At 35.8% G+C, this 24220-nt stretch overlaps 2 protein-coding genes across 4 annotated transcripts in view; both read right to left on the bottom strand.

The window, feature by feature from the left end:
• Nucleotides 1–24220, bottom strand: part of LOC116176819 (polypyrimidine tract-binding protein 1) — a 280865-nt gene that overhangs the window by 182079 nt on the left and 74566 nt on the right. The gene's annotated exons all lie outside the window — the stretch shown is intronic.
• LOC116176818 lies at nt 18840–22031 on the bottom strand. Its single transcript, XM_031495602.1, has 6 exons — nt 21756–22031; nt 20937–21651; nt 20309–20881; nt 19904–20249; nt 19141–19831; nt 18840–19084 (listed from the first exon to the last, which is right to left on the bottom strand). The coding sequence occupies exons 1-6, from the start codon at nt 21827–21829 to the stop codon at nt 18952–18954; spliced, it is 2532 nt and encodes an 843-aa protein (XP_031351462.1). The 5' UTR covers nt 21830–22031; the 3' UTR covers nt 18840–18951.

Below are 24220 nucleotides of genomic sequence, written 5' to 3'. Positions count from 1 at the left end.
AAATAGAACTGATTGATCACTCAACAGACGTAACATATGTAAAGAGAAAATTGCGGTTACTATATTTTATTTTCAAGGTCATCTTTTAAATGCCAATGCTCTCAGTTCTATTTCATTTATTTAGAAGCAGCGACCTTGGGTTTCACATATTTCCCAGTAATCAGTGATCGCTCGTCCCTTGGTGAGGTGATACTAATCACCAAGGGACGAACGATCTCTGAGCTTCACCTTCACTTATCTTCCAAGGTCACCTCCACGTGGCAGATGAATTTGAATTTCACCTTGGCCTACTTTCCAAAGGCACAATCAAGTGGCAAGAGACCTTGAACTGGTCCAGAACCGGTTCTATATGACTACTCGTACCTATCTTACTTAGTCCCTACCCCCTTTATTATTTTTTAGGACGCCCCAAAGTGGCAGTAATTAGTTCAATCGGCCATTTATAATCATTGGCTGAAATACTATGCGATCAAAAATGAGTTGCTATCAAGTCACATTTGGAATTGTTGTTTATGTGGGAAATCGTACTTAACTTGAACTTCCAAAGGCGACTTGATAGCAACCCGTTACCATGCGTATAAAAAATGAAGAAGAAAAGATAAAACATGTAGATAAGCATAATAATACCGTAGGTAATTTTGACGAAAATACGTAAATAAATATTGCACCCACTTTAAAATACAAGGCCGCACGTTTGGAAACAGAAAGCAAAAAGCGTTGTTTTATGAATACAGAAGAGGGCCCCCTACACATGTCTCACGTCGGACATTAACAAGGATAATGCAGTCCTATGCCAATCCGTTGGCATCCGGCCAAAGTTAACTTCCCAGCTCATTTGAGTAGCCAGTTTCGCCGGCGGCCCGCTCTAATTTACACCTCTTGTCGGCGTATAAAATATCGTGCGTGTGGTTTGGATCATTATTTACATCGAACGGCTTATTAAATAATACAACCAACGCACACACAGAGCGCAATAAATTACGGGAGCGAAACTGAAAATATTTTCTTCCGATTAAGCAAACTGCCAAGATTTTACGCTTTCCATTTGATATCTTTATTTAATTTCCCACCATTGTTGAATTAAATTGTGTACCAGCAAAGTTAATTAAAAGTTGTAAAGTTGAACGCCGCATAACCTTATTATGTTCATATTTTATGTAATTTTGTTCAGTTTCCGTCTCTATTTACATCTCTATAGTCCGGCGTTTTGCGATTCATTCGCAGATAGCGGCGATGTGAGCACATTTTTCCGGTTAAAATGCAAATGGGGGGAAACAAGTGCGCGGCGGTTAGAAATCCCGCTAAAAGTTTGGATTTTAATGCATTCTCTTGTTTAATCTCCTGTATGATGGTTTAATGTAATTACGCCTCCAGTTAACTCGTGAAATGCAACTGAAATAACATTTCACAAATTAGTCATTACGACTTGTGCTTTTCGGAGATTATCTCTATTGTACTTCGAACGCGAGCACACCGTACTTGAAAATTTCATTCAAAAAAGTTTTGATTAGGTACTAAACCGCCATACGCGACTTTCAAAAAGTGCACTATTATTACAGTCGTTTTGTCCATACGTCCGTCCACCCGAGATTTCGGCTCTGAAAAGTTGTAGGAAGCTCGTTGGTATATCTCGTTTTATACAGGGTGATTCAAAATTGGGTACGAAGATTTTAAGGGCGTATTTGCCAGGCAAAAATAAGAATTTTTTTTCATTTTTTCGTATATCCCTTTTTTTCTAGATACAGGGTGTATTTTTTTTAAACCGGTTTTTATCAATTATTCCCACCAAAGGACAGTCCTTACGACGACAAATAAGCCTACCAAATTTTATTTAAATCGGCTGAAATGATTTTGGATAGATAATTGATAAAAAACCGATTTTTTAAAAAAACTTTTACACCCTGTATCTAGAAAACGAAGCAAGTTAGGACATACGATTATGTGAGAAAAATTTCATATTATTTCTTATATTAAGCCCTTTTTTTAGGGTTTCAAGGGGTCAAGGGAGTTTCAAGGTCCTAACATTCCATTTTCAGTTAGGTTATTTTAAAAGCGGTGTTGCAAACGTTACAGCAAACCATCGACATGGATGACGAGTTCGATGTTGCCATATTTTTGTATGTACCTTTGAAATTAATTTTAAAAAAAGTACTAAAAAATGTTTCAAAACTCACTCGTGAGTGTTGCCGCCTTGCCGGGTAACACAACTGTAAATGATGACTTGATGAGTAACGGGCAAATATAGACCATAGCAGCTATCAATTAGCGAAAACCCGAAGTCTCTAGGACCTAGAGTCTAGGTTCCAGGGGCCGAGATTTCGATGGAACAGACATACCGACAGGTAGACAGACGGCAAAAAATCGTTGTATTCCATTTCTCTTCTATCGAGGACGATTGCATAGTATAGTATAACGTAACTAAAAAGTGAGGGAGTAAAAATCGTAGATATCAGTTCCGGAATAAGTTTCGAAAATTTCAAAAACTAATTTACAAAGTAATGATAACTAAATATCGGTAAACGGACTAATATAGAGGATGTTAAACATAGTTAAGCAAATGAATCTTCGAAGTGACTAAAAGTATAACGTAGACACGATCGGGTTTGGGAAGATATAATTCTTCCACAACGACAAAATTATAAATATCGAAACGATTCCCAAACCTAATATTCTCCAAAAGGTTTCGCTATACTTGTAGTTATAAACATCGAACAATATTCAATCTCCAGGGGTAAATTGTCGAAGTAGGTAATGTAATGTCACACGTGAGGTCGGCAATATCAATCTTAGTAAGTAAGATGGCGGGTCCAGGTACAAATGCGGTGCCATACAGGTACTGTGTAGGTAATATCCAGGTAGATACTAACGAAAAAGTAATCCAGAAGAGAAAATTAGGAGAAACAATGAGAGAAGAATGGGTCAAGATAAAGCCCTAAAAAATACGTATTAAGAATAATGCTGAGTCATAATCTTTACATACCTCACACTAATTACAAATTACAAATACAGGGTGTTTCGAAATTCGCGCATACGGACCATGGGATGGCGATTATTATAAGCCCCAAGTGCCATCAGCATATCGTAATATTCTCGATTTGAATAATTACCGGCAATTATTTCGCAATTTGAGTTGTACGATAATTACAATAAATTGTTTTGAACTATCTTTTGTTTTCCGGCATTTTCATTTTCAGATTTTTCGAACAACGACAACTCGAAAAGCGCCGGTGTAATCAAAAACTGGTAGAGGAACTTTTTATTCAGTTTTTGTTGTATAACACCATCCCACAGTCCGTGTGCGCGAATTTCGAAACACCCTGTATACTCGTAAATCCACTAAGTGTATTCAATGGAGTAGCCACAACACACCAGAAAAGAAAAACAGGATTAATCTAGCTAAATTTTCACACCGTCGTTTCTGAGATTTGACCCAAAGTTGGCAACATGGCTATCTTTGTTATTATTATAAGTACCTACAGATTCGGTTAAATTGGCGAAGTTGTGCAGTTTTGGATACTGATGGATATTCCGATGCGACATTTTGAAAAAAATAAATCGTTTCGCAGAAAATGGTAAAAAAGCGAAAATCGCCATTTTAAAAAAATTCAAATATTTCAATAACAAATAGCTTTTGACAAAAGTTTCAAATAAAAGTTGCAATATTCGATGGGATAAATTCAATGGGCGTAGAAATTTTTTTTCAAAATGGCGGTTTTCGAGATATTGACACCAACAGATCAACTTCTTTATTTTAAATGGACGCCATATTGAATTTTTACGTCACTCGGTAGAGAAAAAAATTACAAAATCAGAAACATTTAATATTTCATTTGAGAATCAACCTTGTATTTTTGCCTTGAAGTTTACAATGTATTTCTTATGGCAATAATTCCATAGCCATGTCGATGTGAGACAATTAACGAACAAATTTGGTTTCAACCACAATCAGTCATTAGCATCAAAAACTACACAATTTGCTAATTTAACCGAATCTGTAAGATGGTCATGTTACCCTACTTAATTTAAGACACCCTGTATATCTTAACGTCAATTTGTTGCATTCTTTGCCTTGATTACAAAAATGTATCACAACCCATACTTTTATGTAATTATACGCTATGTCCAAGATAAGAATGTCTATCATGGGGATCTCCGAAACCATAAAAAACACGACGATGGCCAAATTTGAGAAAAGATGCGCAATTAAAGAGTTATTATCGTGCTGCAAACAAAACTGGAACATTCCGATTACTTCCGAAGATATGCTACTAAACAAAACTTGCCGATTTCGTCTTTATTAAGGATCCTCAGATCCTTTATAGTTTTGTATTGTCGTCCGTCCGTCCGTCCGTCCGTCCGTGTGCGCTCTAACTCTTTTTAAAAGTGGCCGATTGTGTTGAAATTTGGTATACGGGTACTTTGGACATTAAGGACGGTCGCTATTGATTTTCGGGAAGCTGGTTCAACAGGAACAAAAGTTAGAGGGCTTCAAGTGAATCGGGAACAGGAAAAACTGCAGACTCAATATAATAGAAATCAAAATATTTCATTCCCTAGCTCATGTATCGAGTTCGGACTTTCGCCAGATTATTCCCTATGACTCTTAGATGTGTAACAATTCAATATAACTCGTCTCTGTGGTCTAGGTCAAAAGTTTTAGAGCAAAATGTACTCAAGATTATTTTTTACACATGAATTTGGAGTTTTAAAGGTTTTCAAACGCATTACCTTGATGCTGAAAGAGTATATCACGTGCACATTTGATAACCGCATGTGTGTGATTAAAAAATGTTAAATTATTTTTCTGAGGCCACATGGTTTTTTGGATCAAAATATGTCAAAATCGTTATTTATGCACCAAGATCATTGGGAAAAAGACTAGGGGCTTTATCTCAATACCCAAGATATGAATTTGATCCATTTTTGGCGACCACGTGGATTTTGATCAAAACATGTCAAAATCGTTATTTATGCACCAAGATCGTTGAGAAAAAGACTTGAGGCATTATCTCAATGCTCAAGACCCAAATTTGATGCATTTCTGGTCACCACATGGATTTTGATCAAAACATGTCAAAATCGTTATTTATGCACCAAGATCGTTGGGAAAAAGATCAAGAGCATTATCTCAATGACCTAAACATGAATTTGATCTATTTTTATCGGCCACATGGATTTTGATCAAAACATGTCAAAATCGTTATTTATGCACCAAGATCGTTGAGAAAAAGACCAAGAGCATTATCTCAATGACCAAAACATGAAATTGATCTATTTCTGGCGACCACATAGATTTTGATCAAAATATGTCAAAATCGTTATTTATGCACCTAGATCGTTGGAAAAAAGACCAACAGCATTATCTCAATGATCAAAACATGAATTTGATCAATTTTTGTCGACCATGTGGCATTTGATCAAAATATGTCAAAATCGTTATTTATGTACCTAGATCGTTGGAAAAAAGACCAAGAGCATTATCTCAATGATCAAAACATGAATTTGATCATTTTTTGTCCACCATGTGGCATTTGATCAAAACATGTCAAAATCGTTATTTATTCACCAAGATGGTTGGAAAAATGACCAAGAGCCATTATCTTAATGCCCAAGGCATGAATATTATGCATTTTTAGGGACCACATGGATTTTGATCAAAACATGTTGAAATCGTTATTCATTTATTTATTTATTATCCCTCTCTTGTTCTGGGCCCTCAACAGGCTTGCGCCCAATTACAGAGTGACCCGCATAATGCTTTTTAGAGGTGCCTCTGCAGAACGTCTTCAGTTTTAGTATTCATGCACCAAGATCGTTCGGAAAAAGACTAAGAGCATTATCTCAATGCTCACGACATGAATTTGATGCATTTTTGTTGATCATACGTATTTTGACCAAAACATGTTTAGATCAATCAACATGTGCAGATAAAAACCAAAGGCACTATTTCGATGCTCCAGATATGAATTTTTTAGCGATCATTTCAGACCAAAACCAATGCCATTATCGCCATGCGTAGGAAATAAATTTGATGTATCCAACCATGTCAAAATCTTTATTAATGCACACCGGTGAGAAAAAGAACAAAAGAAATGTAAGGGCATCTTTGTGTCAGTTTTTATCGTATAACTACAAGGATATAAAAGTTGTTACAAACTGATTCAACTTTGACGTTGTAGCGTTGTTGAATAGTTATTCCATATTCCGCTTTTCAGTTTATGTATTTATATGCATTTACATGAGTTACTTATTAAGGATCCTCAGATCCTTTATAGTTTTGTATTGTCGTCCGTCTGTCCGTGTGCGCTCTAACTCTTTTTAAAAGTGGGCGATTGAGTTGAAATTTGGTGTACGGGTTCTTTGGACATTAAGGACGGACGCTATTGATTTTCAGGAAGCTGGTTCAATAGGAACAAAAGTTATAGGACTTCCAGTGAATCGGGAACAGGAAAAACTACGGGCTCAATATAATAGAAATCAACATATTTCATTCCCTAGGTCATGTATCGGGTTGGGACTTCCGCTAGATTATTCAATCAAAATAATAAAAATCGTTATTTATGCACCAAGATCGTCGAGAAAAAGACAAGGGGCATTATCTCAATGCTCAAGACATAAATTTGATGCATTTCTGGCGACCACATGGATTTTGATCAAAACAAGATTAAGAGCATTATCTCAATGGCCAAGACATGAATTTGATGTATTTTGTAACATTAAAATAAATTATCGTTAAAAGTTATTGTAATACTGAGGATCCTTCGATATTTCGTTGTATCGGTTTATTTTTTCTGATGTTATTTGAACAGAAACAGAAAATATAGTTCTACCAGACACCCCTTTCAAAACAACGTTTCCTTTCGAAGAAGTCGTCATCAATTTTGTTTTGTAATAGTTATCATTAAAAAAATCCCCCCCGCCCCTTGACCATGCAGAAGTACGCCACTGACTTTAATAGCAAACTTCGTATAATTTTACGTAAAAACTAACGTAAATTTAATTACGTCCTTAATTTATTATCTACAACTAATTAACAATAAATTTATGACAGTCTTGAAATTGATTAATTTATAACAGTAAAAATATTATTGATCACGAATATACAATTTATAACAGCGCGAACTACTTATTACTTCGGCGACAAAACGCAATTCGTTTGCGTGTATAGCAAACGTGGCCTTTTTCTGGAAGATCTCGAGCGCTTCCGAAGGCATCCGATTATTCTAGGATGTTCTTCAACAAACACACACGTCATATTTCTCGGAAAGATTACGTCAATCCGCCTTTATTCTTTATCACTGATGACTAATCTTTCATGGCGCCTGGATATCTATTGAAATATCTGGAATGTGCACTCACTACAATATATTCCATGTGAGAAACAAAATTTTAACCCTGTATATCAAACACCACACACCGCTCAGGAGAAGCTTAAGGGTGACATTTTGTAGATCAAGATGGGCCTGTGTACAAGCCGATGCTGTTGCATCCACCTTATTGTTTTATATAGTTGATATCATAATACTCTTGTCTGTACAAAATATGTGTACCACATGTCAGATCCGACATTTTACAATGGTTTAATTAATGCTATGCTACTATTATGTGCATTTCGTATAATTGATGTCCCTGAAAATTTTGTGTTAGATACTATTAGCAAATGTGAGCTTTTATTTTATAGTTCTTTTCCCCAACGAACATAGCTTTCGCACTCGAAATTGGGTATGAGTACAATTTATTCATGGTTTAAAAATTTATTTCAGTTTGAATCTACTTTATAATCAGGCACTGAAAATAAATCCGAGGCGGTAATGGCGTTTTTGATCTATTTTTAGCAACAAACAAAGTGAATATTGCTACATGTTAATTAAAAATAATATATGAATCGTACATTTTAGAGGGAAATTATTTCAAGCCGAGATCGTTAATGGTCCGGCAACGTTTTAATGCAGTAACTGCATTGGTTCTGGATCTACAAAACGCCTGACGAAATGTCATAAAGCTTCCAGAGTGTAATGTGTTGCATAGTTATTTTTATCTAAAAGTTAGGCCCAAGGTTAGGCCGAAACGGAAAGTGTAAAGTGAATGCAGAGTCCCATTCGCAAATGAAATTCCAAATCAATTACTAAATATAAATATTGAGTAATGAAATATTTGTTTGGACAAATTTATCTGTTGGACGTCGTTTAATTCAAATTCCAGCCATCCACCCCTAATTGTGTCAACAGAAAGAAAAAGAGATTCAATCACTGTGTGGTAATAGGATATCGTGTTTGTAACCCCGTTGCAGGTTCCAAAAAATTCTCACGATTAATTACGAACGGTCGAAGTGAAAGCACGTGATGCGGGGGAAACTGGGTCGAGAAAATTTATGACAATAACGCCTAGTCGCCCCCTAATGGAGATTTTTTTTTGCTAACAATGACTGATCGATTGCAACAATATTGAAGGTATCGTACAGGGAAATGGGACAGTAGCAGCGATGCACTGACGTAAAAGGAGGGCGAAAAGGAGGGATGACGTGCACCTGTGTCAGCGCGTTCTACCTGCCTCACCTGTGCGCGCATCAATACTGGGGAACACCCGGACGACCTGCGCGCTTACCTCAAACTTACCCCGTCTCTTCTTCCTCCCCAAGCTTACTTGATATCAACATATGAGTTTCGGTAATTATCTTCGACAAGCATTTACCGAACTTCGATTAGATGGCGATTCCTTTTAATTTGCCCCTTGCGAAGACGGCTTTGATGAATTCGTTCACCGATAAGGAAAGGTATCAAAAAACAGCTGACTATTAGAGTGACAGCCATAAAAATCTGTAGGAAAACAGCCTAACAAAGTAGATAAACCTTTTATGTCGCTTAAGCGACGATCATCTGTCTAGAAACAGCGGCTGTATTTCCATAACCGGCGAAACTAGCGTTATGAGAGTTAAAAATGACAAAATTTGTATAAAATAACACTTCGTGGTGAATGAGTGCCTCTATAATACGCACGTGCTCAGTGAATATGCCGATAAATCAACATAATGATTTTCGAACTTTATATTATTCATTCACAAGTTGGCAATGGAAGCATGAAAGTTTTCCACGTTCAATTACGAGTTACAGAATTTGCGCGACTAGTTTTGTTTTGCAAAGCCCGCTTCTTGTTTCTTTCCCGCCATGTCAATATTAATGCTAGTTTTCAAGGCTGGGACTGTAAATACGGTTCTCTATGAAATCCCAGAAGACTAGTATTCAGGTACATTTTTGAAACCTGTTAATCGTCTGAAAAGTTAACTCGCTGGCAAATTAAAAATACTCGTAGTTTTTTCTAAAATGTTATACCAACGTTTTCTTACCGTTTCGATAAACTCATTAGCTGCATCCCTGCATCATGGATGACAATTTTGATGCTGACCAACAGCGAAACTGGTGAGAAATTTTTAATAATTTAATAGTAGACGATTGTAGATTTGTACCTAGGGATTTTTCAAGAGCTGAATGGAAATATAACTCAAGTTTGTTTAACATGAAGCTTCGATTTTTTGATACCTAAATGGTCGATAGACATCCTCATGGTTCACTTTGTAAACAAACGTATTAAGAAAATCTCCCTTCTTTTCCTTTCACACTGCCTTTTATAAATACGCGTGATCGCGAACCATATCCACTTTTTTTTTGTAAAAAGTGCAAATAATGTTCGATTTTGCGTAAGTCAATTTATTGCAATACAAATGAGGGTCGACCAATATCGGTTTTCTGAAATAAGTCCACTAAACAATAAGTCTGTAACGTTATTTTCTGACCGAGTGAAATTTTTAATTTACATTCCATTTAAGTAACTTTTTGATTCTTACTCTTGTGTATATTCAATATGCTTACACCATCTAGTTATTTCCTTTGTAATCCACTAGTTTAAATGTAAATTATTCTTGTAGTCGAGTTCTTTTATCTAGTTCGTTGTTTCGCCGTTAGAGGCCATTCAAATGTTATAGATTTATTATTAGCAATAGTTCTTTGTTTCGCCGAGGAAGATCGTGTAGACGTTCTATCCCTTTTTTTAATGCTCCGATATATATGACTTACGCTGCTTCTGTCGTTGTCGAAGAATATACTTTTTCGAGACCCGATTTGATCTATATTCACTACGTTCAGCCCGAAGATCCATTGTTTTATACTAGCTTTTGCTTTTAGTTAGTTAACGTAATATGAATTATTGATTCTTATTGAGTATTAATTACGTTTTAATATCCAATTGCCGAATGTCAGACGTTAGAATTGCTTTCGCAATATTTTATGAGCCGCGCAATTCACTACCCCTCTTTGTTTGTTTGCTTCTCTTTTGCTAGTTTACGGGACCTCGATGTTCACCCCAACCCACCTCCACTTTACCTGAGCTTATCATGTGCATATCTCAAAGTAATTTTGTTACCTTTGCAGTGAACGTAACACAAATAAAAAATTAAAACGTCTAATTTCAAAGGTATGACGTCCGCGTGCCGCGAAGAAAATGCAAATGAGTAAAAGTAAGTGACATTGTAGTTCATTGTCGTCTGCGCTGTTTGATGAACATCAAATTTTTTTAAGAAGACTTAATTTACATAGTATTGAGAAAAAAATAGGGTTTAAGTAAATGAAGTGTTTGTAATTGTTTTAAAAAATTTTGTCGCGTGTATTTAGGAACCCAGTAAATTTTTAGTGTTTTGTAATTTATGCAAGCAGACTGTGTATGTGAAAATAAATGCAATTAAATCTTGTTTTTTAATTAAAAAAAATGCACAAAAAACTTAAATAACTAATCACAAAATTTACTTTATTAAAATAATCACCATAAGCAATTAACGAATACAACTTGTTGCGCGGAACTAATAAAATTAATGAAAGTAAAGAATGAATTAAGTCGTTACACGTCTGACGGTCGGCTCGGCTGACAAATCCCGCCTGCGGTTCAAGTCACACGTACGACCAATCAGAGACACAGCGCACCTTGCCATATTTGATAAACTCCGGTTATAAAATAGCGGAATACGAAGCGGAAGTGAAAAATATGCAGCGGAAGCAGAGGTTGGTTGCTTCTACTAATATGTAGATGGCTTAGGCAACACACTTTGCACTTAAAACAATCACAGTATGGGAAAACACAAAACGCCATGAAATCTTCGACGCCGAGCCGTGCTGTAGTGATGGTAACTGTTTTTTTTTTGCAAATGTATTTAGAGGTAGTAATTATTATATTTTTTCTTGCACTTCTTTGAATTTGATGTGACAATTTTGTTATTATTTACATTTTGCATAACATAATTGTTATTAAAACAAGGCGTACTCCATGCTTTTGATTTGAGTACCGTTATCTGAATCATGCTTGTTTTTATACTGTGTAGGCAATTATGCTTTTACATTGTTTACTTAGTATTTATGTATGTATTAACGAGGAAGTTTATTATCACTTTGATGGTGCCCTACATGTTAACTATTCCGTGAAGAAAGTACCTAATACAGTCCGATTCTCCGCTATATCTGCAGCTCTTGCGTTTTAGAAATACGAGAAGGGAGTCCTCTAATTACCATCTCCTTTATTATGTTTTACTTGTGCGATGATGTACTTCTAACATGAATATTTATTACTGGCATCCTCACATGTACTTTTCATGCTAAATTTCGGCAGCCGAGGTTGGAGAGAGCCACGTCATTTTGATGTTTTTTTATGTACACGCAATTTATCATTTTACGGAATTTTTTATCTCAATTGATCGTATGTGTTTTTGTATTGCTTTCCATTTGCATTTATGATGTCTCGTGTGTTTTGTTTTTATGAATTTGTTTAACTGCATTTGATTCGATTACTTAATTTTTATCGTACAATTTTTCTTGAATTTGTCGTAGTTAATTTACTTAATGTATTTGCGTGAACTATGCCGTGTTTTTTGCCCCAAACAAGGTTTACCTGGTATCATCTTGTTAAGTGCGCAATACATTTTATTTGTTTTTGTCTTTTCTTACGCACAAAATTCTGATTTTTAGTCAATTCCCTTCCCGATTATGTCTCACATCCCACACAACCGATTACACAACGTTGAAGTTCATCCCTATACCCGGTCCGAGTTGACTGCTAAATACCAAGATTCAAAAGTCCGGATTTGAAATCTTGGATGGTTTTGCTCGTATAGTTTTCCCCCTGAATTGTCAGCTGTAAGTACATGGCAAGTCACGATTGCAGTGCCGGCTTCGAGGGACCCCTAGGATCTTTACAAATACACACATAAATTTCATTTCCGTGGAAAAAATATCGAGTGTTATATACCGGGTGGTGCACGGTAAGTAGAAACATAGGTATTTAACATGGGAAATTAGTTTTATGTAATATCCTGCTCTCCTGTACATTTTACAGACAAAACTATAAACTATAAACAATTCTATTTACAATTAAATAGCAAACCCAATCATCAAGCAGAATTACGAGTCAATAAGAGTTGAACAAGCCACTCTCTTATCATATCTCCAAAACGGCACATACTACCACGATCAAATTTTCGTGGATGGTTAATGATAGATCGAGAATAAATAATCATAAAAAATATCCAGGTGCATTGCCGTCCAAGGGGTTGAAATAGCCACCCCCCTTGTCGTATCTCGAAAACGGCACATACTATCACGATCCATAGTACTGGAAACTGTAAAATTAAACGCCTAGACTACGGTTCCTATATGTTTTCAATGCTTGCGAACAAGCATAGTTTAATATAAAAACTTGCACTTTATTTACTGTAAAAAACCTGAGTAATCAAGAAGTTCTATTATAATCGCGATGAAGCTTTGCGTCCATCTAACTAACAAGTTCGCAATAAAGCAGAAGATGAAAGGATCTGTATCTAATTACTAGTGCGCTTATAGTTACAATAAAAGTCAAATAAACTAAAAGGATAATTAAAAATCTGTGGCTACGTTGGCTTTTGGTATACCTACAGTATTATAGTTTTTTTTTTATCAAATACTGCCTTAGGGTAACGCTGCTGATTAAGAATAGGTTTATGCAGAAAGAAAAGGGGCGGTGAAAGTTGTATAAAACTTCTTTTTGAAGAACCAGAAACCCATTAGCGGTATGAATTATAAATAAAAAGAAAATATCGGGAAAACTGAAAAATTGTAATATTTGGTGTATGTACCTAGAACTCAAGATGAATTGAGATTGGTGAATTTCTCCCACCGTGCGCCTCATTGACCCCATGTCATTAAAAGACCAAATAAATCAAAATGATGGCGCAGCAACAAAGTAATAACTTAATACGGGCAACATTTGTTGCATATTGTACTCGAGGCAGTAAATGACGCTCGTTATGAAATACAATTTCATCCACTGCTCGAACGAAAACTCATTTCCTATCCTTTAACTGACCCGACTGCACTCAAACAGAAAATCCAAACCTTTCCGGGCTATTCCCTTTTCGTCGTCGAATGCATCTTTCGCCCTCGAAAAAGTTGGAAAGTTATTTTTTCAAATTATCAAGTCGAGCAATAATCCGGAACTTGCGTTAGTAATACGATCCCTTCGGAATTGTCGCAGAATTCTCCCCATCCCTTACGGTTTCATCTCCGAATTTCCGACTGTCCCTCGTTCGACCACACCTGTCTATCGGGAAACCATTAGAGATGTATTAGGGTACATAAACGCAATCGAAATGTGTTTTCTACCTAAACCGCGCGCCACGTGTTGCAGAATTGGATGCGACTATTGCTTTAGAATTTCAAACTTATTTTAGGAACTAATGCGCTTTTTGAAATATTACGTTTCTAATGTTCCTGTCTTCAATTTCCCATGTCGCTTTTACGTCTTTTGCAAAAGCTCGATATAGTTGCGTTGCGGTTACAACTTTTCAGCTTCTGAACGTTTCTTACTACTTGTGACCGAGAGTTAATCCTTTCAAAATATAGAAACCATAAAATCTCTACGGTTCATATCCAACAAAGGATAGTTAATTTCTACTTACGACCGTCCTAACAATTCCTTTCAACAATATTAGTGAAACACTAAGTAACATTTATTTGGAGGATCTTCATTATATTAGCTTTCGAGGGTATTACGAGTTGTTACTCCTTTATCGGGTTGTCATATGGATTGCAAAGGATATTTGCATGACTTCAAAGTTAGATCGTTCATACCAGTTTGTACACTATGTGCTTGTATGTATGCCAACCTTATTACTTCAACGAATAAAAACTGCAATATACTCGTACATACGGTTTTAGCGATTGAAACCGTTTAAAATTGGGAGAAACCCCTTTTCCTAACTACATTTCAGTGTCCCCCTCCAACACTGCAAACTTTTCGGTGTCCCAGTTTGAATTTGACCGATATACCGCGAACCACGAAAAAGTTACGGGCGAGATTTCCGAGCGGTTCTCCGTCTAATTTGAATTTTGATGAGCACCATTAGCGCACTTACATATTTTAGTTAGTTGGTGCAACTACAAACTAACGGATAAGATTACTAATAGGTCAGCAATGCTTGACATACAAAGTAACTTAACATCAAAGAGTTTTATTAATAAAGAGCCGCTTTGCATTATCGCGTAATTGAGAAATTTAGCAAATGAAATGCTTGTGTAGAAATTGCAGACACTCCAGCTAGACGAGGGACTCCGGATTACAGAGAGTAACTACTAGGCCAGTGCCATTAGTGATTTGCGATCATAATTATTCGGGCCGTTCCAATTTTTTAAAATACAGGATGTTACATAACCGTATGTAAAAAAAAATGGCCGATAGAGGGGATCAAGACAAGCACTTTTTCCAAATAAACCGAGGGTCCAACGTGTTTCGTTTGGAAGCTACGAAAGACATGCCTATGACCTAAGTCATCGTAGTAACTCTCTGTAGCTGCTCGTCTAGATAGAACGGCAATATAGGTTATTACAGGGCTTTTTACCCCAATCAATACCTCCTTTGCTAACGTACGGGTGGTAAAAAACGTCTGACACTAGGGTAAAGAGTATACTAAAACCGTAATTAATACTCAATAAGAATCATTAATTCAAATGACTTTATACTATTAAAAAAATAGCAAAATCAAAATTTTGATCGACCGCGGATTGTCCGTACGAATCGGTGTATAAAAGCATGAACGTGCGTATCGAGAAAAATTTGCACGCAACCACTGTGAAGGCCAGATTGAGAAAGGATAGAATTAGAAGTATCACAGATGACCTCGAGCGGCGAAAATAAAGAACTAAGGTAACAAATACTACTACAGGAATAACATATTCACTAAAAGGATTTGCAAAATAAATACACGATGCCGCAAAAATATTGAATACAAAAGAGTGTAAGAATCGAAAAGAGTTACTTCAACGGAATTTAAATTGGGAATATCAATTGGTCTTCGACCCACAACAGTTATGAAATCTAGTTTGGGCCCCGTCTCAAAAATTTATGTAATTTTGCAAATAATTCTTCCTTATTTGGAACCTGTCAAAGTGGCTATTCCAACGACAAAATTAATATACAGCGTGGTTCATTAAGAGTGCAACAAATTTTATTTTATTTCCTAAATACCGCCAAAAGGTGATTTCTGTGTGCGATAAAAGAAGTCATAAATTTCATATTAGTATTAAATTTATGAGTTCTTTTATCGCACACAACAATAGATCGTATCTATTATTTGTTGGTCTTTCATTCTCGAGATACTAGAATTTGTATTGTTGTCAAAAAATTACATTATTAAAAACAAAGGAACAGTGTTGTTTCTTAATGTAATGTGAACTAAAGAAGATCCTTCCATTCCACATCTTCGTTGAAAGGATGCTATTGTTCGTTCAAATACAAAAATATTTAAAAAAAGACACAAAATCAACTCCATCTCTGAAACAGTTAATTTGCGGATCTATGTTTATTAAAACTTTTTTTTTATACACCCTGTATATTGTTATTAGTTATTAGTTATCAATTCATTTATTTTTCATTTTCCTATTGTGTTCCAATTATATCTGTCATAGATATATAAGTCAGTTTATGACGTCCGAGGGCATAATGGATTGTCATCTATCTCATTATACCCTCAAACGTCCTATCAAATAGATTGATGGAGTTATATAATGTGTATTAAAAAAAGATGCTGCTTGATTTGTAAGAAGCACTTTAATGTTGGACAAACAATAATCATTACATTGGTATTATATGGGGAATACATTATTTGGAAATATGAAAAATAAAATTTTGTATGCACCTCAGGCATTACTCGAAATTTAACCCTCGGGCAGCTTACAATCCCTCGCTCTCGGCATAAATATCGCCTTAATGCCCTTGACACATAATATTTTATTTACATTAGTGCTATTATACAGGACGGTAATGGGAAATACATTGTAACGGCAGGATACATTCTAAGGTTGAAATGTCCACCTATAAAGTCTCCACTATTTTGTGCCTATTCATTAAAGGGTTTCTTTTGTACTAGTTAAATAACAAAAGTTTAATTCTATTTTACGCTTAAAGGCACGGTAATGATTTAAACATACAAGAAAAATGCGATTACATCGTAGTCGAACCAGGAGAAATTCCTCTACTTTTTAAAGGAAGGTAGCTCAGGTTTACACCTTTCTGTAAAATTCAAGAATGTAAAAATATACAGGATGGGCCATTGAAATTTCGATCCACTTCCGGTCAAACATCAGACTCAAGCGGGCGATAGCAGATCAATTCCGAGAAATGACCGAGAAAATCACGGGGAAGAACAGGTGGCGAACATAGGTTGGTTTCGATCAGGTGACCGAGAGCCATACTTGCTAACCACAAGACAGAAGGGAAGATCGAAATAAAAGCTGGTTCTAACGGTGAGTTTTTAAAACATCGTGCGATAGAATGAAATCCGGATCCCCTACCTAATGCGTTTAGACAACATTATACACGCCATTTGAAAAGCGATAAGCTGTGCGTTTCCTAACATTCCTTGACAACAGAAAGTATAGCAGATACATTTATAAAATAACAATAGCGTAGTTGAGTTGATTATTTGTAAACATCCTATATTATGTGTTGTAAAATTCCTCCGTTAGATGTAGCCGTTGTCGTCCCCATCCTTTGAAACTAAACCCTATAAAATTGTGATTGTTAAGACTTCGGGGGACATAATTCCTGCACCTATTACCTAACAGAAACCAGAACCATATTCCACACCCAAGCATTATTACACCCCAGATTAGTTTCTCATGCTTAATTATGATTAATTTTGTCCAAAGTTCATTTCAAGTGTCTTCAAAATTTGTAAATAATCGTTTTGGAGTCTAAGGAGATTGGTCGTGACCATCGTTTGCTTTAAATCTGGAATTTTTTTTAAGTGTATGTAATTGCCCGTATCAATTCTCAGGACATTGAAGTCGCGTGCCTCCATCCATCTCGAATTGTAATATGCTGCACAAGTTTATAAGCTCAATAAATCTTATGAGAAGACTCGCGTTACACGCTAATACAAACAACTTACAGCGACTCATTAAGGGGGTTCTAAATAGAAAGTCGGCAACACATCATACACCCATAAGAGCAATGTTAACTTATTTCCCAAAAAAAAATTTATTTGAAATGTTGAAGAAACGGACAAAACGTCTTTTTGGTGTATACATGTGTCTGAATGTTACAATAGAACGTTTTTTTAAAAACGAAGCATGTGTTAATAGATATGATTTTTTGTGTGGCGATTTCGAATTTTCAATATAATCAATCACAGATATCATTATTATTAAATAATCTTCTATTATAACACAGTACGTGCAGTGTATAAAAGTTTAAACCACCGCGCACGTTGTAGAATTATAAACTAGTGCCAAAATATTGGGAAAAACGGAAGAAATCGATGGAAATGTTTCATGTCAATAAGGTTGAAAATCCACTGCAACACAATATAGGTATCTCTTTTCTTTCTAATGATCCGCGGCAGGTATAAATTGCCCGAGGACTTGGTGTAATTAGTGGATAATTTAAACCACTAACAAAATAAATTTACCTTGTATATACCCGAGGCTATTTGTACTACATTTATGCAGAACCTTTGAATGTCTGCGGGGAAGCGGAATGGACCGGAACGAATGTTATTCCGGGTTCCGGTTGGTAAAAAATATTACATATAGTTTCGTGTCGTGGAAAAATTTTGTACGCCGTTCCCGTTCATGAAGCGACCGTGTGGTCAGATCCTCCCCCCGAAAAAAAATTGCACATAATCCTACATAATGGAAATGATTCCCTAACTTCCAATCGAATCGAAATGTAACAAATCGAATCGGAATGTTTAGTCAAATCGGAATTGTTTGCCTAATAATTCCGATTTTACTAAACATTCCGATTCGATTTGTTACATTTCGATTCCTTTAGAGTTAGGGAATAACCCTCATTGTTGGTTTATTTTTTCTTAGTGTGGTAAATATCACATCTGGAAAGGATTATACGTTCTCCAGATCGTACCAGCACACGGAACCCAGCAGAATTCGCTTTGTCTCTACACAAAGGGAAACAATAGATTCCACAAAGCGGAACTCTGTAACTGATTTTTTAATGTTTTGGAGCTTTCTCTTTAACCTTTGAAAGGCAGTAAATAATGTTTATTCTTCCAAAATTTTAAATTTGGAATATTTTTCCTCCAAAGCGTAACCATTATGTTTACTATGCCCCCCCCCCTTCCTAAACCTCCTGGGGATGGGCTGATGCTCGCGTTCCGGTTCTCGAAAATTTCCATTCCGAGCACTCCAGGGAATCGTTATTCGCGGTACCCCATTATTGTCATCGCCAATGCAATTTTATAAATATGGGACAAGTGACGCAATTATTTTATTGAAAACATACGGTTTGGTGTTTCACCATTGTAAAACATGTCACTAATGGTACTTTTATTTGAAAGATAAATTTTAATACAATTTTACATATAAACTTAAATATTAGGTAAATAAAAAACGAACAAGCAGGTTTGCATTTCCGAAAAAGTATTTAATTTACCATGTGTACCGTCCTAATGTCCATATTACGACATCGCCTTGAATCCACTAATTCTGGCAATAATGACTGCATGTAAAATTCTTGCAGCTTTTTTTCCATATGTTGTGTCCAAAAGATGTCATCCCTATAAGAATGTAAGTGCATGAGTATTTCGCTAGACATATTTTGTAGGTAACATACCTTCTTATTTCCTCAACATGGATTCCCGCTGTTGTATAAACTATAAAATAACAGTTGCTTCTCTTGGTGATGTGCATAATGCCTTGGAGTTGATAGTAATAATTATGACTCCTTTTTAGCATAATTCTATTGTTTTCCTCATCTAAAACACAATAGTCAATTAATTTTAACATACATGCCTCAACAGGATCGTGGTCGCCACTTTTCAAGGAACTCTTAATTTCAACTATACTGTCTTCCCCAACTAAACCGTCAGGAGAACAAGCCAAATACGGTTTTTCTTCATCGACGATGAGACCGCATCTGGTTACCTTTACTTGATATAGGCGTTCAAAGTGCTCAATGGCATTTACTTCGCTCTCCAATCCAAATTGTGTGTATTTGTTTCCTCTAAAAGAACTATACAGTAAGTGTGTTACAGTTTTAGCTGTGGAAGTTGTCTTGCGTAATTTGCAAACTTTCCCAAAATTAGAAGCTGTTATTCTTTTTTTACGTTCAATAATCCATAAATCGCTTTTTGATTGGTTTATTGTATCACGCTCAACATCTCTTCTGTTTAAGTTCTTCAAATCTTTTAGAAATTGGGCTGATTTTAGTTCATATTCTTCCAAGGATAGGTCAGGGATTGCAATTTCGTCCACCATACCGTAATGTTGATCAGCGGTCTGAAACGCTCTTTTCTTGATATGATCTAAAACAAAAAGAAATAATTACAAATAAAAGACGCGGAAAGGGGGCGAGTGATTGTGATAAACATACTTACGTTTTCTAGATCTGTTGTTGTACCGATGTAGTTGGGCGTCTAGGAAGATTTGTGTGTAATGTCCTGGTGGTCTTCCACATAGCTGCTTATGTAAAACGCCTAATAAATTACGTTGTTTGCAATTGTAGGATATGGCCGCCAGTTCACACCTTAATTGGTAGGAATTTTTGAGTGAAAAGTTTATTCTTTTACCTCCTACAAGTTTAGCTATGATGGAATTATAAGTTTCCGCAGGATTATTGTCTGTATCATACAGTAAACTAGAGGCGTGATCCGCAAGTCGTTGTATAATGGTATTAATTCCACCTAGGATCCCGTTTTGGGTATATATATCAACTAAATCATCCTAAAAATAAGAAAACACCTTTAGTATGGAATTAATAAATAGCAAATCAGAAACATTACCTTATTCTCATCTGAACCTTTGCAAAAGTAATCTTTGCAATGTACATGGCGGCCAAAGATATGGTAGGGACTATTCAATATATCCTTCTTTAAATTGTCAATCTTGTCATCAAGTGCATTATTTTCGGATTTCCTGTATGCGATAGCCCTTATAACTGCATTGCGGAAGCGACCTAGCATTGATGGATTTGACACATACTCTCTGTGAGGTTTTGAGTATTTGGTGTCTTTACTCAAATCGCTGAGTTTATTTATGAAGTTTCGAAGTAAATGATTGCGACATTCAATTTTTTTTATGTAAAACGATGGACCGTATGGTGCGATTTCAACTAAATGTTTGTAAACACTACTGTCGCCATCCCCAATTAGTTTTCCATATATAAGATTGTGGCGCGTTATGGAATTTTTAAAACCTTCACCTACAATGGCTGATTCCATGGCTGTAGACGTCTTAGACCAGTTTCGAAAACAATCATGGTCTTCTTCTTTACGCCCTCTAGCACATAAGAAGCAGTACTTATTTTTGACACCCATATGCAAAATTTTCTTTGTTTTGGCTCCAATGATAGATGCCTATAACAATGATTGGGTTATGCTTTGAATAGATAACGTATTCTTATAAACTTACCACTCCTGAAAGGGCAGAATAATTTTTACGATAAGATCGCTTTGCCCATGCACCGTCAGCTATAACGCCAATGACTGGTATACCATCTTTCATTTCATCGGCAAGCTCAGCTTCTTCTTTTGCAGCGACAGTCATCAATTGTTGATTTAATGCATGTACAGAAGGGTATATGGCATTGTGATTTTTTAAATAGGTCACGTTTGACATTTGCGGTATATCCATGGCTGCAAGCAGCTCTGCTAATTGACTGTATCCAATTCCAATAGATAAGGACCCAATAATACCAGCTTGATTTGTGGAATGAAATGTTGCACTACCACCGCAACTTCTTACGGAATCTATTTTCCCACACACTTTACATTTAAACGTAAATATGCTTTCTAAGCCTTCAATTTTTTCCGATTGGATGTCCATGTCGAAGAAAGAGCAACCAAAGCCATCATGTCGTAGAGCTCTAAGAGATGCCAAAAAATGACCAATCTCTACAATTCGGCGACCAGATAAAAATAAGGTATCTTTTTGCTCGCAATGAGGTTCTGTTTCTAGATCACTTTCATAAAATGACATTTCCGAACCGTGTTCGTCTTCATCATTGGTTCCACTGCCTGCTTCATGATTGACGTCTGATAAATGTTCTTCACATTGAACCATGCAATTAGGTTTGTCATCTTCTTCTATACTACTAACAACATTCATTGCCATTTTGGTTAACTTCCTGAAACAACACAAACCGTATAAGTATAGGTATACGTAGCATGTAAGATAAAATTAGAACATGTTCAATTATTTAAAAAAACTAACATAAAAATTTGTACTTACGCTTCTCGGGCTTTCTGCAATATCACCTTCCTGCTCCGTTTCTTGGTGGTGAAACTTTTTCTTGCTTTAGGCATTTTACCACAATACACACTTTAGTACGTTTGATATAACGCAAAAGTAAGTAAACAATATTTGAAAATCGCTAGGGAAGTTCTTTTATATGAAGTAGAGACGTAATTATATCATTATTATGCAATTAGTTTTTGAGATGCTCATTATTTTGTGTACAATATATCTATTTTTGATAATGTTTTTCAATATCGTAATGAGTAATTATAGGTGATTACAGGTGAAATCATAAGTTACATTATCGATAATAAATTATTTTATGTTTCCTATGTAATGACATTATTTACACAATTATTGCAAAATCTCCTAGAATTTGAAAATAAACATAATTACAACAAATGCAGGTATAGCGTTAAATATTTATAGAATTTTCCTGAATTGACAGTGATTATGTAAATTAGGTAAATATAATAAACCCTCATTAACTCAACAATGAGAAGGAACCTGTGACCTTCTTGCTGCAATTGGTAATGTGTGTTGCATAGCCTTAAATACAGTAAGGCGCAATCTTAAATTTTTGCAAGTGTTTAGAGGCGCCTTAAGAAATATGAACATTCTCAGGCGTCGCGATGCGACGTGCGGTAGGTGTGTGAGGATCAAACAAAACAAAATTGGCAAAAATAAGTAGAGTAACGTTAAATTATAACTGGAGCTTTCGTAAATCCCCATAGATTAAGAAAAGCCTAAGTTCGGTCAAATTCAGTCGGGATTTCAAATTACACACAATTTAGTGCATATCGCCTTATGCTACCTTTGAGGGCGATAGCTCAGCGGTTATGGCGGACCTGAAGGACCGCTTGCGAATTTTCAACCGGAACTGACATAACGCGAAGGAGGGCTTTTGATTTATTTAAGGTCGAATTATTTTGTTCTATCTAATTTGACAAAACGCGATGCGATTGAAAAACCTGCGATGGGATGGAACCCCGAATTGTAACTTTAGGATAGTTAGTTTGCCCTACGAGGACGATCCATCACTTAAGATACGAACGTTGCACTGTCCTACGCATACCCAACCATCTGTCACTAGCAAGTTATGGTCAACCGCGCATCACACAAAATCAGTTACGTTAACAGAGAATTAACATCCCATACACAATTTGTAACCACAATATGATGCAATATTCGCACTTCTGGCAAGGAAGGTTACACATCTAATACGATTAGAAAAATGCAAGTCGTACCTTACTGTGGTCTTTTAATGTCGCTTGAAATGCGATCAATTTGTTCAAATTCGTTTGACCCCTATAAAAATTTCATAAATATCCCTTAAAAGATACGAGGGTTGTTAACAATTTATTATCCCAGAGTTCTGCCCTTTCAAAAGTAACACATGAATTTTATATTCGTACCCTTATATACTGTATCTTTAAAAATGTACTTTCTTTCCCGTTTCACGTAGACTACAAATATTTAACGAAAAATATCTTACTTTGTGCTGTATGAATGCGGAAAATTTAATTTCTTTAATGTATTTAAGGCGCACAAAAGATTGTTCTTTTGTAATGAAATTTTTATTTTAAGAAATTACTCCGGAGTTACGTAAATGAATTTTCTTCCATCAAAACCCGCTCGAATGTGAAAATTTCACTCAAAAGGAATTGTCATCGTGAAATTAGAATATACTCGCCGGTACATGAAGCTTTGGCGGTTTTGAAAACTGATTTTGGAATCGTGGAATACGCAAGGGTGAGATGTCCATGAACCTAGCAGAGGAAGGTCAGCAGAAAACAATCAAACTATTGCATAATTAGGTGCTAATTAAGTGCCCTATCCCCGAATTAAAAGCTCCTTTTTTGTTAAATTATTACATGTTCTGCCAGGTTCATAATTAAAAAAAAGGAGCATTTAATTCAAGAATAGGACACTTAATTAGCACCTAATTTAGTCCAAGCTAAATAGCTCTAAAATAATTTATTTTCAAAAAAAATTAGTTACCGGGTTTTTCAGGGAGGTGAAATGAATAAAAATTTGGAAAAAATAATTAAAACAGCTGAATTTTCCCGCGGGTGAAATCCCGGGGGTTGAAAGGGGTGGAAACTGGTGTTTTGCAAATTGTGGCAAAACTATTAATTTTAGACGAAAATGTTAAATGTAAAAGTTACAGAGATTAAAAAAATGAGCAACATATAAGTCTTCCCGAAAATATTGCTACCCGACGCACCTCTGTGCGATGAAAAAAAAATAGATTTTTCATCCCCTCGAAAAAGAGGTGGTTTTTTTCAGAAATCGTTAGATCTTGGAAACGGTTCAACATTACAGGCCCCTCGACAGGCCCAAAAAATTATCTTCTTTTTTATTATAAAACAAGCTGTTTGCTCCAAATTTCAAACCTACGACATTTCGCAAAAATAAGAATAAAAAACGAAAAAAACCGGTTTTTCTAGGAAAATTGG

This window comes from Photinus pyralis, unplaced genomic scaffold (genome assembly GCF_008802855.1).
Source record: "Photinus pyralis isolate 1611_PpyrPB1 unplaced genomic scaffold, Ppyr1.3 Ppyr1.4_LG7, whole genome shotgun sequence".
Classification (NCBI taxonomy): Eukaryota; Metazoa; Arthropoda; class Insecta; order Coleoptera; family Lampyridae; genus Photinus; species Photinus pyralis.
The sequence above is the reverse complement of the archived record's forward strand: the minus strand, read 5'-3'. Positions and strand labels throughout refer to the sequence as shown.